Raw genomic sequence first — 20,357 nt, 5'->3', positions numbered from 1 at the left:
GGTCTCCTACCTCTGCATATAATAAATGGTAAAATGTACCTACATCAGTTGATTAAAAACCTCTCACTGTTGTTTGACCAATTACTTTAGGTGAATTAGTACTTAGACCAGGTAGGAAGTACTCTGGTTTTAGCTGTACATGGCTTTTAATATTTGTGAGGCTAAGGGCCAGATGTACGACCCTAAATTGTAATCGGGCAATCGGCCAGTTTGTGACCGCAATTTAGGGCATGGCCATGTACAAACCTCATTTTGCGAAACAGTACATTTTACCGATTCGCAAAATGAGGTTTGCAACTCGCTATTCGGAAGGGCTGTGCCAAGGGCGTTCCTTCCCAATAGCGACTCGCATTTGTATGTATGAATGAATGTTTTGCGACGGCAATTGCGGTCGCAAAACACTTGCAATTTACCACCTACTTCAAGTAGGTGGTAAACCATTCAAAAGCGGGAAGGGATCCCCAGGGGACCCCTTCCCCTTTGTGAATGGATCAAAAAAGTCATCAAAAAGTATTTTTTAAGGACAAGCAGTGACCCTTTAAGGAAAACGTGCTGCATTTAAAAAATAAAACTGCTTTATTTAAAAGCATTAGAAATAGAGGGGTCCCAGACTGGGAATAGATTTAGATTCATAGAAAACTTCACTTTCAAAATTAATGAATATACAATAAATATATCTCAGTGGTACGGTTGTTTTTATTCACAACATACCCACAACCTACTATTGGTTATAACAATCTGATTGTATAATAGAATGAAATGCAATTCTATCTCAGCTTGTTTTAATGAAATGAAGTTTTTCTGCACTCAATCACAGATTTCCTTCACAACACCAGCACTTCCCCACTCCCCCTCCCTGTTGCGCGCGTGGGCACAACACAAAGTACAATTAACCAATGAATGTAATAGATTGAATACTGTTATAACCAATAGTAGGTTGTGGGTATGTTATGAATAAAAACAACCGTACCACTGAGATATATTTCTTGTATATTCATTAATTTTGAAAGTGACGTTTTCTATGAATCTAAATCTATTCCCAGTCTGGGACCCCTCTATTTCTAATACTCAATTACCCAGGTCCCTTTGACAAATTGGGTTAACCCTTTCTTATATACCGACCTTATTTAAAAGCAGTCACAGACATTGCACCAGCCTCATCAATATTATAAGTAGCAAATTGGTGGGTCGTACATCTGGCTCTAGGATTTGTTGGGATCCACGGCCCTGAAAAATGCCCTCGACCTGTATAGGCGATTAGATTTGGGCAGAAACATGTTGGCACAAGGACAATGGTTTGAGCCATTTCGCTCTCACTCCATTGCATAACTGTTTTTAGATGCACCAGGACTGAATTAAGGACATTGGGATCATAACCTGAATTCCCTAGACTCTCTGCTCCGGAGGGTAGGTGCCTATTTGCACTGTGTCCAGAATGGCTCAGATGAAAGGGAACGTCTGAGAAAGAGTTAGGTGAGACTTCGGCATGTTGCTAGTGAACGTCACTGAGTGTAGGAGGTCTGCCCAATACTAGAGGTGGGAGACGACCGCCTGGTGCGAGCTTGCCTTTAGTAGCTAGTAGGGAAAGATCGGGACCCCGGACCTTCGCCAATGCGCTGCAACCACCACTGTCGCCTTTGTGAACACCAGAGGGACACTGGTGAGACCGAATAAGAGCACAGCTAACTGAAAATGCTCCTGCCCACCACCCCATGAACCGCAGTTAATGACGATGAGAATGCAGGATTGGGATGTGAAAATAGAAGGTCCAATGCTACCATTCAGGAAAGTTTTGAGAGGGCACAGATGTAGGATAGAGTGGAGGCCTCCATCCATCATGGGCACCAGAAAGCAGTGAGAACAACAACTATGACCTACTTATGATACCCGCACCTTCTTCATGGCTCCTTTGGCTAAAAGAGCCTGCATTTCCTTATGCAACAAGGAGAGGTGCTCCTCCATCAACCAATCTGGGGACTGTGGCAGGGGCGGTGGGGTTTCTGTGAATGGGAGGGTGTAACCTCACCAAACCATATGGAGCAGTCACCTGGCCTAAGGTATTGTTTGCACTGAGGAAGGTGGCGCCTGATTCTGCCGCCAACAGGTTACCCATATTGCTGCAAGGGCATATTAGAGAGGTTTGGAGGCTGTGGATGCCTAGGGTGGAGGACAGGGCAGATCGCTGAACTTGGGTCCTACAGGACTTGTGGGAGCCATGTTCCAGGCCATGAAATGACTGAGTAGTCTGCTTGCTGTGGTGGCAGGATAGAAAAGGATGTGCTTGGTAGCCCCAACGGTAGCCACGGAAGTAAGAGTGTGACCGGTGTTTGGCCATGGTGAGTCCCAAAGACCGGATGGTGATCCTACTCTCCTTGAAGCGCTCAAGGGCTGAAGCGGCCTTGTTGTCGCACAGCCATCAAAGAGCACATCCATAAGGAATGCCTGGACATCTCTCAAGAAGCCTGTTGATGTCAGCCAGGCAATGGCCCTGCTCAGCAAGTCTGTCATGTCCAGTCCAAATCCTATTGTGAACGTTGTTACATCCATACCATCAGGAATAGCCTGAGTTCAGATTGCTCGATACAATGGGCAGCACTAGTTTAACAGAGTCCCACATAGTGTGGCTGTATCGGCCCAAGAGTCATGAAATACTCACTGACCACAGCGCAAGGTTGGCAGACGAGAAAACCCTCTTCCCATAGGTATACAGCCTCTTGCATTCCCTATATGGCAAGGGGAAGGGAAAGCGCCAGGATTCACCTTGCAGGTAGAGGCATGCACCACCAGGCTCTCGGGGTGGGATGGCGGGTGAGGAAAGCTGGGTTCCCAGGAGCAGGATGGTGGTGAATAGTCATGTGCCACTGCAGGGACTGGCCCAGGCCCGAGCTGGACATCAAAGAGGGCTTTGTTGAAGCACCTCTGTCAACTCATTGGCCTTGACGTCTACTGAGGGTAGCATGAGGCCAGGGGCCTCAGCCAGCGTTCGCACCACTACAGAAAGGAGGCCCCCTTCTTCTGTAGCCAGACTCCGAGAGACCAGTCCAGGGTCTTGAGAGGTGTCTCGACCATTGGCATCAGCATGGTCCACATATCTGCTGTCTTCAGCCAAAGGTTCAAGGTGATCAGGGTAACAACAGGGATCTATCAGATCCATCTCAGTCATACTCCTCACATGGCCTGTCAAAGAAAGGAGGCACGGTCTCTGACCTGGGTGGTCTAGTTCCAGTAGGCATCTGTGTCGACATCGAGTGACGCTGATCCGGCTCTGAATTAGAGTCGGGAATGATTATGGGTCAGCGCCACTGAAGAGCTTCTGCTGTGGCTGAAATGGCAGCACTGGACCAAACCAAGTGTGAGGAAGATTCCGCACTCACCCAGAATATGCAGGTACGCCCATGGTGTCAACCAAGCTTCAGGGACTACAACGCCCATGTTCATCTCCTGTGTTTTCACAGGAGGATGCCGGTCATCAGTTTGACCCAGAAAGCCAACCCCCTTACCCCGGAAGGGAGAAGCGCGAGCCAATGAGAAGCGCGCTGGGACAGGACGCCGAGGAGAGAGCAGACGCGGAAGGAGGAGGAGGTGGTCCTACAGCAGACCGGAAGACAGAAGACGCGGGACCCGATAGTGAAGACGCGGGACCCGGTAGTGAAGACGCAGGACCCAGTGGTGAAGACGCGGGACCCGACTTGGAGGACGCTGGAAATCCGGAAGACGGCGAGGAAAGCTGGTCAGAGGACTGGTGGTGTCCGGAGGAGGCTGGAAGGCAGCCGTAACTCGGAGGAGAGTTACGGCGGGGCCGGTGAGTGTACCTGGCTCGGGGACACACAGAGGGAGTGGGTGGAAGAAGTCATAGCAGGAGGGCAGAGCACAGCGGGTCACTAGGGGCACATGTAAATGTAATAAGTCGTCTAGAATACCTCGAGAGGGAACATACTGGCGAAGACACACGGTTCTTCCGTCCCTAGGCACTTAAGTTCACCATTCACGCGTCCTTATTTCCGTACAAGAAACTCAGTACCATCCTGCATATTGATTAACCCTGAAAAGTCACTACGGTGTGATGAAGGCAATAAAAGTCAGTATATTTAAAAGAATCCCATTTTGACGGTTCCCCTATATTGTTTGTTTCTATCCTTCGATGAGCCTCCGGAAAAACCGTCCCGGTGCAGAAGAACCAGAGGGCAAGAAAACAACTTTGCAAGCCTCAAGTTCCTCCAGCTCATCCCAGGAAACGTCAGAAGAAGAAGAAACCCAGACTCCTCAATCCTTTCCACTTCCCCATACATCAATAAACCAGTTCTTAAACCCTTATTGCAGCCTCCACCAAAAGATAGAGGGGGACTATCGGTCCCTGACTTTCTATTTTATTATTATGTTTGCTTTTTGCAAAAGATGTATATTTTACTGATGGGAGGTGAAGAGGGAAGCAATGCAATAACATCGAGTCTAAATATTTCGATATATCATTTGACCCTGGGAATAACAGCAAATCAGAGTCTGTTTAGGGAGATAGAATGGAGCTACTACAAAAAAACGAAGTTTAAGACGGTAGCCGCAGCTAGTAAAGTTTGGAAGAAAGTACGCAAATTAATTGGTCTAGGAAACATAACGTACTATACCCCAATAAATGCGAAAAACAACTGCTCCATGCTATTTGCCAGGACAGTGTGGTGAGGACCTGGCAGGTCAAAGGGATTGAGACGCTAGGGGACCTGTATGATCAAATTGGTAATCTTAAGCAGTTTTCTTCACTGACATAGGTCTATGGTATACCACAAACACAGTTCTTCAAGTTTCTGCAAATTAGGGATTATTTAGTTAAAAAGCATATTAAATTAATATCGAATCCTTTGATGGAGGCTCTAAAGGCTCATAGTAGAATTGGTGGATTATATAAAATCCTAAATTCAAGAAAGAAGGACGACCTGGAAAAACATATGCTACATTGGGTGGAAATTCTTGGGGAGATCGAAATAGATATAGCAATAGAGGAAGCAATTGGAAGAGCAATGGAAGCACTTATGTCAGCAAATTTGCAAGTACAATACTATAAAACTGTTTTCAGGTTATATTATACACTGGCACAAATGAAAAAATGGGGTATTAAGTATGATGGTAAATGTTTTCGATGTGCTTCACCCGATGCGGATATAGATCATATTTTCTATACTTGCGACAAATTGCTTCCCTTCATACAAGCTATGGAAAGTTTCTTATCAGATGTATTAGAGACACCTGTTCGGATAACCATAGCATTGATGTTGCTAGGGATGGGTCAAGAGGTTTCCAAGGGGGGCAGTTTATACAAGTTCAGATACTTTTTGTTTGTAGCAATGACTGTAGCTCGTTTATGTATAGCTGGTGACTGGCTTTGCCAGGAACCTCCAAGATTGGAGGTGTGGAGGGCTAAGTTATCTAGAATTGCAAGTTTGGAATTTCGTTTATACTCATTGAAGGGGGCAAGAAAACGCAAATTGGGTCTTATGATCTGGGAACAATTTTTGACTTATTTGAATAATTAATGATGTTTTTTTTCTTCTTGCAATACAAAGATTGATGTACATGGACTAATAACTGTAGTAATGTACTATGCCAGCTACATCATTGTTTAATTAATGTTAAAAAGACCTACAGTGTTTTCAGGGCTATTTTTTTTTATGAGGAAGTTTCGTGATATGACCCAGTGTGGAGGCGGGTTAAATAATGTATGATTATTGTGTAAAAACCATATAAGGAAGTATGTATTGCCATATGTCTACCATGTCTTGGAAGCGTGGAACTAAAACAAATAAAAAAAAAAAAAAGAAATCCGGAAGACGTCAAGGAAAGCTGGTCGGAGGACTGGTGGTGTCTGGAGAAGGCTGTAAGGCGGCCGTAACTCGGAGGAGAGTTACGGCGGGGCCGGTGAGTGTAACTGGCTCGGGGACACACGGAGGGAGGGGGTGGAAGAAGTCATAGCGGGAGGGCAGAGCACAGCGGGTCACTAGGGGCACGTTTAAATGTAATAAGTCGTCTAGAATACGTCGAGAGAGAACATACTGGCGAAGACACGCGGTTCTCCCGTCCCTAGGCACTTAAGTTCACCATTCCCACGTCCTTATTTCCGTACAAGAAACTAAGTACCATCCTGCATATTGATTAACCCTGAAAAGTCACAACGGTGTGGTGAAGGCAATAAAAGTCAGTATATTTAAAAGAACCCCATTCTGACGGTTCCCCTATATTGTTTGTTTCTTTCCTTCTATGAGCCTCCGGAAAAACCATCCTGGTGCAGAAGAACCAGAGGGCAATAAAACAACTTTGCAAGCCTCAAGTTCCTCCGGCGAAACGTCAGAAGAAGAAGAAACCCAGACTCCTCAATCCTTTCCACTTCCCCCATACTATCAATAAACCCGTTTCTAAACCCTTATTGCAGCCTCCACGCCTGTTTATCAAGCCCGCGCTCCCACACCAAGACACTGACGAAATGTGAGCAGACACAGATTCAGACTTCGCAGGATCGGGGCCTAGTTGTCGTTCCCATGCCTTGTCCGTTGGCTTGCACCTGAGCAGTGAAGTCGAAGAACGCTTTGAATTCTTAGCCTTCTTGTGCTTGGGAGACTTTCCAAACGACAACAACCGCCAAGAGAATGCGCGTGATAATCAACGCGACTTGGAGCGGTGCAGAGTCGCTCGATGTTCAGCCCACAGGAGCTTCATCGCCTGGTCCTGAATCACATTAGGATTCATCATGCGGCAGTTGGCACAGGCCCTGAAGGCATGCTCAATCTCTAGGTACCACAAGCACACCAGCTTGGGGTCCACCACAGACACATGTCTATAACACGCTACACAGGGTTTAAAACCCACAGGTGTTTCAGGGGACATCTCTACGCACACCCACTGGGAGCAAATATTTTTTTTAAGTTGATAAAACACAAAAAAGTGGTAAAAACACAACCAGTGTAGCCCTTCTAGATCGGAGCTGTTGGCGTGGAAAGGAAGAGAATGAAGTCAGAATGTTGAGGCGGCACCTATAAAGGAACTGCGCATGTCATATGCAGTGTGGAAAATGCCTATGATGCAGAGCCATTGGATGCCACCCATTATCGTGAAGGGTTCATTTGGGGCTTTACTTATCACTGAAAGACCAATTGGAGTTGTTTTAATCAAGATACAGAATAATTGAATCTGGTGCCGGGGGTGCCAGAATTTTGTAGACCAGCTAGATAGAAATATTGTGCAATGTGTACATAGGAATTGGAAGCCAGCATTATCCACATAGAGTGCTGTGGGTTTACGGAACTGAAGGGTTCATTTGGTGCTTGAGCCATCAATGAAAGATCAATTAGAATCGTTCTGGTCAGAACACACAAAAGAATTGGAACTAGTGGTGCTAGTTAGGGAGGGGGGGAGACTGGTGGCTAGGCTAGTCCTCGGAAGCGGCATGAAGTCTGCAGGATCTGGCCTGCAACAGGGGAGAGAAGGAGCCAGGCAGAGACTTGAGCCTTCAGTTTCAGCCTCAGTGCAGCCAAGGAGTCTGAACGGTGGACTGAGTATCATTCAAGCAAAGCTTGCACACAGATTTAACGATAGCTAGAAAGGGCTTGGCACACTTCATTTAGCTGATCTTGAGCCTATGTATCTGTTGAATCGGACCTATCTGCTATCGGTGTCCATTACCACATGAGAATATGAAAGACATTGATGGCACCAGGCGAGTCGTCAACTGTGACTGACAGGCGAAAGTTTCCTCAATAACATTATTACAGTCGAATCAATGGCTTCATCATCTTTTGGCTAACTGTTAGTTCCCATATTGTAACCAGTCTTTTTTCTCCATCCTTTATGCTAGCTTTCTGATTATAGAGCTGTAAAGAATGTGTCCTATAAAACTCTAAATCATCATAATAATCAATAGAGTACTCAATATATGCATGCCGTAACTTCAAATCGGTCATTTTGCAATTCAAGAAAAAGATGGCCATCCTGAACAACCTAGTTTCTCTTATTCTTAGGAGAGTTTCAGCTTGGAAGAGGCCACAGACAGTACAGGACTGCATAACATGAGACAGCAAATAATTAACACATAGTGAGTTCATCAATAACTACAAACTACTGAGTTTGGGATAATTTAAATGCTTCCTCTATGACCCAGCACAATAAAAACACAACACAAGGGATTTAAAAGAAATCAATATAAGTGTTTCTCTTCTTTACAGTCTCTAAATAAAACCATTAACACCTCATAATAGTTACAATATTCACACATCAGTAAATTAACAAACACATTAGGAATGGTTTAATTGGCGGTGCTTGTACTGTGGAAATCAACAAAACTTTTATTACAAAAGGTTAACACGATGGCACGAAATCTACTGACATTGACTGTTTTAAAAATAATCTTTTGTTTAGTCTCCCAACATGAAAGATTCTGGGTAATTCACATATACGTTGAATGTATCTTTCACTCCTCTGCATACTTTAGTTCTTGTCAGAGAAAAGACTAAAGTGGTCACCATGCAAATGAAAAACAGTCCTCTTGTACACATACGGAACCATTGTGATCGGATTTCAGTTCACTTCATAGCAAACTCACCCAGAGACTGGGATATCTGCTGTGTCCATAGAGTCCATAGAGAAATGCCAACATAGCTCCATCTCCCTAATAGCAGTTTTTCACTCACTGGCCTAATTCAAACTGAGTCCTTGGGGTCAAGAAGAGAAAGTAACTTGTTTTGGTAGACCTCAAAATAAACCACCCAACAAGAATACCTTTGGTCTCTCCAGCCTAGGATGTGTAAATGTGGTTACAAGTGCTCCCTGAAAAAGGTTTCTTCCACTGACCCAATGAGAAGACCATTCAGCAGTAATGTGTGCCCTTTCGAACTGGAGGTCTCCTGTAAGAGGTCTGTGTGTGGACAAGAAAGGTTGCATCATTCAAAGTCGGGAAGCTATTCCCCTCACACTATCTCAGTTCCTTAATTACTGAACAATGGCCTCCAGTTCTCCAACGACAAATTCTGAGGGGACCGCTCTACTCCGGAAGAACACAATCTAATCTGCAGCCCCAGGGAAAACGCTTGGAGCAACAAGAAGGGCTCTTTATCTCTGTGGCTGATTAGTGCTCATGTTTGCTTCAGCTGTAAAGAGTAGGTCATGTAAAGATCTCAGTATGTTTTCGGTTTGTGATTATATACAGTTGAAAAGAGTGCTGCTCTGTATCTGTTGTCTGTGCTTGTCTGCCAAAGTGCGGTGATTGGTCTCCCTTGTGCCTCTGCTATGCACTCATAAAAAGTACTTTGACTGACAAATGTTCCAGGTTATGAGGCCAGCCACTCCCCCACACCCCATTAGCCATAACTCCTAGATCTGAGTTGTCATTTGAAAACACACACTGGAGATGACCAAAAATACCAGTCTATTAGAAGAGTCGCTGGCACCACAGTCTCAATATGAGGCACTTCTCTTTTTGCATGACGTCCATGGAATGGACTGCTGGACAAGGAAGGTTTCCTAATCCAAAGAAGTACACATCCTCCTGAACTTCATTTCATGATCAGACACTTTTCCATTTGCAGTAAGACAGCTGGATTGTTCATTCATTTTATGTCAGCCAACTCCAGTCCAAGCTCTGGAAAAAACAAGAAGAGGGCATTGGAAAATAAGACAATATTCATAAACAGACGCTTACACTTTTCAGTCGCTTCTTAGTCTCCTGTCTTCATGCTGCAGTGCAAGAAAATGTTACACACCTTCAATAACTTTGCTGCTAGTGAATACTATGTTCCCGGTGAACATTCCTGATCTTTTAAATAAACCAGCAACAGGCTGGGACCCTAACACATTTTACACATTGTCATTGTACCTTGCGGTGTCACTTAAGCAGAAGGGACATTGTGCAACGTTGTGTAGGTAGGGAGGCACCAAGTACATTAATAATGTCTCTCTGCCCATTCCCCTCAATTTCCTGAATTTTCAAGCAGATTAGGTGTCAGAAATCAATGGACTTCAAGGGAAATTGCGCAGGCAATAAAGAATCTGCATAGGCGAGACACTATTCGTCAGAATATACATTAGTGACAATATAAAACTTTTTCTTTTAATTGATTTTATTACCTCTTCATTTACCTTATCTTAAAACGATTACCCAAATACCTACCAAATTTGGATGAAGGGGCCTCAAATATGCACAAAATAGTGAAATCACTCTAAACATATGCTGAATTACCAATCTTCAAAATGAAGCTTCAGTCCAGCAACCTGAATTAAGGTAATAACATCTAGCAAGCATGTGAGAGAAGACCAAGTAACTGTCCTTGAAATGTCCTGCTAAGGCACCCATCTCAAGAAAGCAGCAGCAGATGTGCAAACAAACATGGAATAAAAAACTATTCCTTCATTATAATCCTGGTTTGCATCACACAAATCTTCACCGAAGTCATAAATATTACCAAAATTGCCCACTGTGTTCAGAGACCCCAAGACACTTCGGTTAACAATTTCTCTTATATTTGACCATAATTCATCAGAAAGCACGAAGACACTCACATGTTCCTATGTTGCTGAACACTTTCTGAAAACCTGTCCTCTGCCAGGTTTTCCCAATAAAGTATACAAAAAAGTGATGGACGGAATGCATTCAGGAGAATAGAAATAAGGCAGGAACCCATGGATCCCAGCAGGAAGATTAGTCTTGCAATGGATTGGGAGTTATTAGAAGTTGGCATTTCTCTCAGAACGACAACACTCTCTCTTCCAAAAGAAAGACTTCTCTAGGGTTGTGTCTAGCATCGCTCCAGGTACAAATGTACAACATTGGCTAGCCTCTGGACGTCTTGGCAATCTCACCTGCAAGTGGAATATAATTAGGAATAGGCAGACCCTTTGGAGGCCCTAGAATGGAGAATCTGGGAGTCATGGATGAAGACCAGTCCTTTTAAGATCCTTCAGGGCTGGCACTTGACCCTGGCACGGCTTCAGGTTTTCTCCCTCACTCTCCCTGCTGGTGATGCAATCACGCGTCCCGTGATATTGTTCATATCTTACTGGATTGTCCCACCATTCGCCCTTTCTGGGCGGCAGTGGGGTCTATGCTCCAGGAATCTGTGGATATGCACTCACCACTTTTGAACCCACTGATTCTGCTCCCATGTCTTAGCGGATCTTTCTGAGCTGACTCGCCATGTCAGTCCATTGCTTGTCACTGCCCTTACAGCTGTCTACATTGGCAGTCTCCACAATTGCCGTCGCACAAGGAATGGCTCGCAGAGATCTACAAGACAACGTCCTATGAAAAGGTAATTTACAGTTTAATAGATAAAGCAGATATTTTTCTTCTCACATGGTCTCTCTTTCTGCAGGATGCCCCCCTCCAATTCGCATGGAATCTTGATTCTTACTCATCACTGTCATTGCACTCATCCCGTTTGCTCCCCCCACATTACTGTAATGGGGCTTCGCCTGACCGGCCTTCTCTTACATGCTCTGTAGTTCCATTTTCCCCCTTTCTTTTCTGTCTTTCTTCCTTTCTTCTCTTTACTTTGCTCCTTCTCTAGCTTATTTTCTTACCCCTCTCTTTTTTTCTTATATATATGGATTTTTGTTTTTGGTGCATGTATCTCAATAAGGGTCCATGCTGGACTTGCATAGCCCTGTATTGGTGTTATTTCTCAGGACTTCATTTATGGCAATAAAAATAACTGCTACACAAAAATAAACTCACTGGAGATGGTGTTCATTTCGACTATTGTAGCTTTATCTGCAAACCCAGGTGGAGGGACAATAATTTTGTGTTTTCGTCACGATGATGTACCTTGTCGTGGCTCTGGGCTTTTATCAGCCAGTTATCTAGGTAAGGACAGATATACAGATTGCCGTCTTAGATGGTCTGCTACTATTGTTGTGCATTTTGAAGAAGTTCAAAGAGCTCACTTTAGGTCGAAAGGCAGTTCTGCAAATTGATACTATTCTCCTTTTACAATAAATCTCAGATATTTCCTGAGCATTTTGCAAATGGGAATGAGAAAATTCGGGAATTGAGATCTATTGCGGGCCAACATTCAAACCTTTTCTCTTTTGATCCACTTTTTGAGTTTATTAACATCCAATATTGGTCTAAATTCACTCTTTGGGAATTAACTTTAAAAGAGGAGGTACCTCGGTTTTCCCTACCATCTTCATCCAATGCCTACACGACTTTGGAATCCAATGACACACACTCCAATGGATCTGCTCCTTCCTGACTGGAAGGAGTCCGTCATCCTGGCACTGTACACCTCCCATGACCTCATCTGCGGAGTTCTTCAACAAGGATTCTTCCTGAGCCCAACCCTCTTCAACGCATATATAGATCCCTCTTAGCCAGCATCATCGATTCTCACTACATCAAATATTCTAATCCGACACAGACAACACAAAATTCATTCTCTCCCTCGTGGAAAAGCCGCCCAGGATCAAATTAACCCCTTCCATGCTGATGACGGCCCCCAGCCATCATGCACTACGGTGCTCATGTGCTGATGACGGCTGGGGGCCGTCATAAACCCGCACACTCGCGATTCTGCCGCACAGGCGCAGAATCGCAGCAGCATGGAAGGAGTTAAATGGCTACATCACTGCAATTGCTCACACTATGAAGACCAACTATCTGAAGCTAAACACAGACAATACCGAAATCGTGAACTTTAGGAAGTGCATTTCAACGTGGGACTTCACTTGGTGGCCAATAGAGCTCGGGCCAACACCCACCCCATCACCCAAGATGATCCGTCCTGGATAGAAGTCTCTGTATGGTTGTATCAACCACTAAAAGAGATCAGGGCCTACTATTGGCAAGACAGCTCTGGAGTGATAACCATTTTGGCTTTGAGTTGTTTGAGCTTGCAGATTTTCTTCAGATCTGGAACCTGGCAACATGGATAGGATATTTTCATTTAGTTTTTTGTGTGTTGAATAAGTCAATGCCTGAGCATCACAAGGCTCAGATAACTTTGATGACCACTTTATATTTATAGCTGACTGGCATTGTTACAAAATATGTCAGCTGACCTTCTCTCCCTTTGAGTAATAAGACCCCGCTGATGGACTGCTGTAATGCAGATATTTGTCACCATCATCCTGTGCTTTGCTAAAATCGGTGAATACGATGTTAGTGAATACCATATGTGCAGGCCCGACAAAGGCAATGCCAATAAATGCAATGTCATTGTATGACATAAACTGCGCACGTATAACAATGCCAATACCCATAAATGGAATGTAAATGTATGCCATAATTTATGCCCGCACAATAGTGTTGATAGCAGTAGGAACAATGTTAATGTATGCCATGATCAAGGCATGCATAACTATGTCAATATCAGTAAAGGCAATGTCGATGTACGCTATGACAACTGTACGCACCATGCTGAGAATGTCTCTAACGAACTCATATCATTGCTGCCGGATTCAACCAAGGTGACGTCCCAATCAACCCAGAGTCAGAGATACGTGGTCAGACAAGCTTTGCCACCCCAACCCAAGCCTATTGAGTGACCGGTCACAGATGGGGTCTCACTTAGACCAACGTTAAACGTGAATCTAGGGAAAATCCTGACCGATCCCACAGATAAATAGCTGCATCACACAAGGAAATTGGCTCCAATAAATCACTTTTGGGCAAAGGTGGGCTTTCCCAAAAAATACCACAACGCAAGATGCCATAAGTAGATAGAAACATTCAGCCAATGAGGACACAACATGCACACCACACATAGTGATCACGCGCTCCCCACACCAGATATTTGGACACACACATACTGGCCCACACTAGCTCTCCCCGAGGTCGAGAGCCATCGGTGTCCATATCAGATGCCCAAACTTCTCAATTTACGACTATGATTCTTGTCCAAGAATTGCAAAATTTTTGCATTATTGGTAACATCCCCCCCGTTCCAGCTCCACGTGGCAGTCAAGGCGGACATCGCAGCCCCAGTCCCTCTCCAAGCAGCCATCTATCAAACATACAGAAGACCGAGAGAAGGATACAGTTAAAACCCTTAGGTGGGTTTGGGACAAACTGCTCACCAGAGCTCGTTTGGAGATAGTATACACCTCCTTTGTCCCCCTATCACGAAACTCAAAGATCCCAGCAATGGCAGATTGCAGGAACGTAGCAGTGGCAAGATCAATGGGACAGGAAACCTCCGCAGATCTCTATCCTGAAGACACCTTCAGTGCCTGGGACAGGAAACCTTCGCAGATCTCTATCCTGAAGACACCTTCAGTGCCCCACCGGATAAGACGGGTGAGGGCTCGCTGAAATTTTCCGAGCTATTTCTCTATTTTAAGATTAGAGCCACATGTAGGCAACTACACGCCACCTTCCTAACTCCCCCCAATCAATTATCAGCACTTGAGCAGATGACAACAAATGCTTCCTCCCGCAGACTAATAACAAGGCTGTACTGCTCTATGCAAAACATAGCACCACTGATTACACCAAAAGCCCAGCACAGCTGGAACGACCTTGATGGGCAGGTAACGGACAAAAAATTTACCTTTTGTTGTAGCCAACTCCAATTGCTCTCACCTACTTATAAACTGAGATTAATACACTTTAAATATCTGCACAGGTTTTACAGGACTCCAAGATAAGACAAGATGAGAGATGCTGGAGATGCGGGTTTGCTCCTTCCACCTACCTGCACATGTCCTGGCACTGCCCAACCATTGCTTCCTTCTGGGTGGACATATTCAGTAAAATCCAAGAGATATTAACCCCTTCGAAGCTAATGACGAGCTGGGCTCGTCATGGCGCTTACCTGCCGTGCGCGGATGACAAGGCCAGCTCGTCATGATTTATGGTGTTTTAGATTTTTTAGCGCAGGACGGGAAAACGCCTAGCAGCCATGTGGTTAAGGGTGCCTAACAAACCTCAGCCGGTCATGGAGTTATTGGGATATGTGAAGGACACTATGGCTGAGAATCGCAAATTACACGCCATGTTACTCTTGTTGGCTAAACGAAGAGTGTTCATTCATTGGGGCAACAGCAATGCACTCACAATTAAGGCTTGGATTCAAGACGTCACCTTTAGTCAGACTCAATTATCCTTCTTCTGAGAACTGATGCACACAGCCTCCAGACCCAAATATATTTGGGGTCCCTTTTTAGACTGGCTAAAAACACTTCAAGAAGATAACTCTGACTCTCCAACCCGAGCTAACACTCACAGGTTGCAGTCACTTGACGCACAAACGTGTACAGCCAGCCTAATCTGGCTCCTTTGAATAGTTTCTGTAACCTGACACCAGCTGGCCGCCCACCGCGGACCCTCTGTGAGTAGTAGCTTATAATCGTATTGCTTTGTAGCAATCTAAATTCGGACTAGCCAAATGCCTAATGTTTTTATTTAGGCACTGTAAGAAATATACAGTGCTTCCGGTCTGTTTTGTTATAGTTCTTTTTTGATTTATATTTGGTTTGCTTACACATTCGAGATGCTCTCTGATTATACAGTCTATATAATGTGATGCTGAATGTGTACTGTAGCTAAAAAACTGCCAAATAAATAAAAAAAATTTAAAAAAGATGCTTTTGCAACAATGCAGAATTGTTTTATTGTACCTCAAGAGCTGTATCTATTGTCAACGGAAAGAGAGACTTTCTTTAACGCACTCTGTTGAGACTCTACCGGCTGCTGTGTTTAATTAAACCAACTTGTTTCTGTTTTGCCAAATGATTCTTGTCTTCATACCCGAGCAGCAGCTTGATCGCCCGGGTCTTTCTTGCAAAACATGCTGGATATCATTCCACTTTGCTTGATCCCACAATATTGTTATGCTGTCTGCAGAAACGCCAAACGGGATTTGATCATTGGTAGGAAGGATTTTAGTCCTAGACTAACTGCATTTACCTTAAAAATGTTGCTATGATATTGTTGTTTCTTGAGAGTCTAGTTTCCTTGAGCTATCATATTTAAATAAAATTATCACTTCAACACTCCTAGGAAAAATTGTCACAATCTTTGGTTCTATCAGGGGCGGGTGATGATCTTTGACACTGGTGGGACGTAATACTTCGCTAGCCCGAGTCCAGTAAAAGAGCACACTTCCTTCCAGAAAGGTTCAGAGGGAGGAAGAGGGGTTTCTGTTGTGGCAAACTTACAAGCTTAACACTTTCGCAACCGCACTCTCATTAACTCATGCTCACCTGCATTCACTCACTCATTCTCATTCACAATCCCTTACTCTGACTCTTTCATACTGCCATATACGTTTTCTCAGTCACTCGCACTATTCCATTCTCACACATGAGACCATCGCTTGGTGCAGAAAGGCCAAAGAGTGCATGAGCACATGGTTTATACACCTGAGGCAGACTGGTGGCATGTTGAACACAATGCAGACGCAAATGAATTATAGGATGCCTCTGTATAGAAACAAAAATGGAAGAAATACCCCAGTGTATCTGTTTACTGTGACCTGGCGTCACAGTCATCACAGCTCATGATTCTGATAATGCTAAGTCACGGGATCATAGACTAACCCACCCCCTACAAAGGCAGCCTCCAGGAGCACTCTGATTGATAGGTAGCCTCACGTAGTATAGGGATAAAAGCTGAAGTACTCGGAACTACATTAAAAAGTGACCCTTGCTGTGCATCATTTAGGGGTGGTACAAAAAGGCATCTGGAGAATGGCTGGCCAGGATTCAATCAAAGGACTACCTGATTTACCCAACAAAGTTAGGATGGATAGGTCAGATGCACTTCCGTGTGTGCCAGTGAAAAAAGTGCTTAGTTGCGGGACAGAAAGTGAAGGTAGCCAGGTTTACTAATTTTCTAATTACTATAAGATTATAATAGTAATTACCAAATTAGTATATTATGTTGCAGAGAATTGGTTGGGTGGAGCCCCAAAGCTCTAAAAATGACCAGACTCTCTTGGGCGCCACAGGAGGGTGCTGGAATAAGACCCTTCGTAAGGTGTTGCTTTTGCAACATCACCACCAAAGAGAAAGTACTGTTATCATGTTCTTTAGAAGTTGTTGTCCAAATCTCTTGTCTTTCCACAATATTGAACTTTTACACATTCATTTGAGGAGCTCCCATGAAAATGGTGTCCGGTATTAGGAAGATACACAAACTATTGTGCCAACGTTTGTACCAGCCCATTGTCTGAACTGAAAACTTCTTCAGGAATCACAGCAGTCCACTTCTTGAAGGAAACATTTGTAGACTGTGTGTGTAGCATCAATCACAAGTAATGATATGTTATGGAACATGAGATACGTGGTCTGTGCTGAATTGAAGATTAAGGGCATACACAAGGTGAAATGTTGCTTCAGCAGTAGAATGCTTGAAGGAGTCAACCTCTTTGTAAAGATAGGAGAGAATCCCCCTTTTGATTTAGGGAAGTCACAAGCAAAGCCACACGTGTTGAAAAAGCTCACTTCGGGCTTAAAGGAAAGACTTTGCTTTGGTACAGTTTGCTGCCATTCCATATTCTCAAGTAGAGATTGGGTTTCCGTGAGTGAAATGTCATAGCATGCGTCAGGTAAGCATACGACACAGAGACAATACCTTTTATGAAGATATGAAAATAATGATACAGCCTTCCTCAACCAGCTACTTTGTCACTTTTATATCCAAGATAGGACAAAACTCCTGTTTTGGGCCGTTCTTCTTCTTTATGAGTTAACAGCACTAGTACATGTCTTTAAATCTTTTGAGTTTCAGATCAGGCTTATTATTTAATTTAGCAGGATTTGTTTAATTTCCTGAAATAGCCACTTAAGGGAGTAAGATGGAATGGAGAAGCTGGAACAAAATCTGATTTTATGTAGATTGCCTTGCAGAATGTGCAAATATGCACTGTACAGCTTTAGGAACATTCAGTAACAATGTCTTGTAGAATACACAAAACTGGCTTTGTAACAATAAGACACAGGTCTAAATATAGCTGACAGTAGTTTGTATCAATCTGATTTGTTCAAAATAGGCGTTCAAGTTCATGGAGTCACACAGAAATGTAAAAGCTCCACTGGAAAACAGGGATCCTTCCCAACAAATATACATTTAATTACAGTGGCGTACCCACAGGAATTGCCCCAATGAAGACCAGTGTCTTCGTCAACAAGAATTATGCCCCCAATTTAGAACCACTGGTCCACCACAAACTAGGTACAATTATCAGGCCTCCATGACAGCACGCTCTGGACAATCTTGCAGCCAGAGCCGCACCCACATGCCTCGTCACTATCAATCAATAAAAATAAGATTTCTTCGATTTCTTCCAGGGAAACCATAAAAGCATACACATATAAAACAATTAATATTAGCAAAGGCTAAAAGAACCAATACATATTCGTTACAAAATTTCGAGTGGCATGTTGTTTTCATAATACACACACCAATTATAAAGACTTTCTGCATCAGTCACTTTGTTTAAAAATCTTACCATTAATACAAACATTTTTACGTCACCTTAAAAATCATATTATAATGGCCTGTCCACATCGAATTACATTCTTTAAAAACCTTGCCATAGACAATATTATGTGCTCATTGGTAAGAGACTGTAGGGATAAAAATGCTGGGCAACATTGCCTGAACACATGCAACCTTAATATGGGTAAGACCCAAGCCTTTAGCAGTTTTTTTATAAAAATGTGTTGAATAATATGGTGTGAATTGTTGTATGCTCTGACTTTTCGTCACAAGAGCACTTGCAGACGTATTGTGACCAGTCATTTATCTCTGGAAAGCTTGTCAGGCGGTGAAAAATACCCAGTCTAAAACGTGTTAGGGCAAATCTGTCTTGGGTCCCGTCAATACATTTTAAATATGGCTGAATATCATAGGTGGCCAAGATCATTGATTACTGCGAACACTCTGCTTCGATAATTCTGAGGTCAGTCATAGTCCCTCCAGTAACATCATACCCTCACCTTTAAGTTTTTTTCTATTAATATATTCTAGGGATTCTGGCTGCTCATAAAATTCCGGATGACCAAACCGCTAAGGACATTTTTAATATATTTCAGCCAGAGTATACCGAGTGCCTGATGTAATTTGAGACAATATCTTATGACATCCCTATTAAGAGTGGTTTTCTCAGAGGACCAGATCTTGCATCATAAAAGAATTGTCTGGATCTTAATTAAATCAGATAAAAAAGGTAAACCAAACTAGGCATGGCATACGTAGGTAGAGTAGCTGACCGGTACATCTAAGAGGAATCTTAAAAAGGAGTTCTCCACCACTTGTAAGGGCTGGCAATCAGAAGACCCCCACACTCCGGCTCCATAGACAGCTGTTGATACACATTTCACTTTACATATATTTAGTCATTCTTTGGGGGGGTTTCTGCCCAGCTTCCTTGAAAAGTTGCACAACGCTGTCGTGCTTTTCAAAAACAGCTTCCTTGATTTGATTGCCTGACTCCACATACCATTCGGGTCAAACAGAATACCCAGATAAGAAAATGTCTTAGTAAAGTTGATCCTCTTGTTTTCTACGAGGATATTCCTACAATTTTACTTCCTTTTCCCACACTCATTATGGAGATCTTGGATTTATTAACAGACCAAGTTCTGCATAGAACCATGAAGCTTATTAGTAGGCATTCAAGGCCCATCTTTGTTCGTTCCATACACATAGCATGATCGGCATAGAGGAGGGCGGGTATCGGGTGATGTCCAACTTGTGGTAAATCCCAGCACTGATCAATCAGTGTATAGCCCAAACGATTCATTTACAGTGAGAAGAGAAAGGGTGCCAGAAAGCACCGTTGCCTCACCCCTTCCTCTATGCAGAATGATGTAGTGCACTTACCCTTGACACCGTATCGCACCCTTGCTCTAGTATCAGTGTAGAAATTGCCTCAGGAAGTCTAATAAAGGTGAGTCAACACCTAAATCGGCCATTATCGCCAAAATGTATCATGCTCCACACAATCTAAGGCCGATGATAGGTCTACATGTGCCAAAAACAGCCTGCCTTGCTTGGCCAACGTATTTTTATGTCCCTGTTCAACTGTCCAAAAACCTGCTCGAAAGCTAAATTGCAGCTTAGACATAATTTTATTAGATTCGGCCCAATCTTGAAGCCTATTCAATATAATATGTCTGACAAACTTGAGCAATGAATTTAATAATGAGATTAGCCGGTAACAAGCAGGGTTAAGACGATCACCTTTTTGTAGATTGGTACCAGAAGTGATTCAGACCAAGTAGCTATAAAACTTGTACTACAGCAAGCTGTCAAGATCTGTGTCAATAGTGGGACCCAAAGAGCAAAAATAGTTGTAATAGGGTCAACTGGTATGCCGTCTGGACCAGGTGCTTTTTCCTCTTTGCAAGCTTTTAGAGCTGGATAACGTCTTCTAGAG

General features: G+C 43.5%; 1 protein-coding gene across 2 annotated transcripts in view; it reads right to left on the bottom strand.

Moving 5' to 3' along the window:
* Positions 1-8,165: 8,165 nt before the first annotated feature.
* CHUK (component of inhibitor of nuclear factor kappa B kinase complex) overlaps positions 8,166-20,357 on the bottom strand; it is a 659,325-nt gene continuing 647,133 nt past the window's right edge. For both annotated transcript variants that reach the window (XM_086921838.1, XM_086921837.1), the window contains exon 21: positions 8,166-9,616. In XM_086921838.1, the coding sequence (XP_086777964.1) occupies positions 9,590-9,616 (27 nt within the window). In that variant the 3' untranslated portion in view covers positions 8,166-9,589. The remainder of the gene's footprint in view (positions 9,617-20,357) is intronic.

The sequence above is a fragment of the Lissotriton vulgaris genome, chromosome 5 (assembly GCF_964263255.1).
Source record: "Lissotriton vulgaris chromosome 5, aLisVul1.2, whole genome shotgun sequence".
NCBI classification, from domain to species: Eukaryota; Metazoa; Chordata; class Amphibia; order Caudata; family Salamandridae; genus Lissotriton; species Lissotriton vulgaris.
Note: the sequence above shows the minus strand (reverse complement) of the source record. Positions and strands in the feature narration are given on the sequence as shown.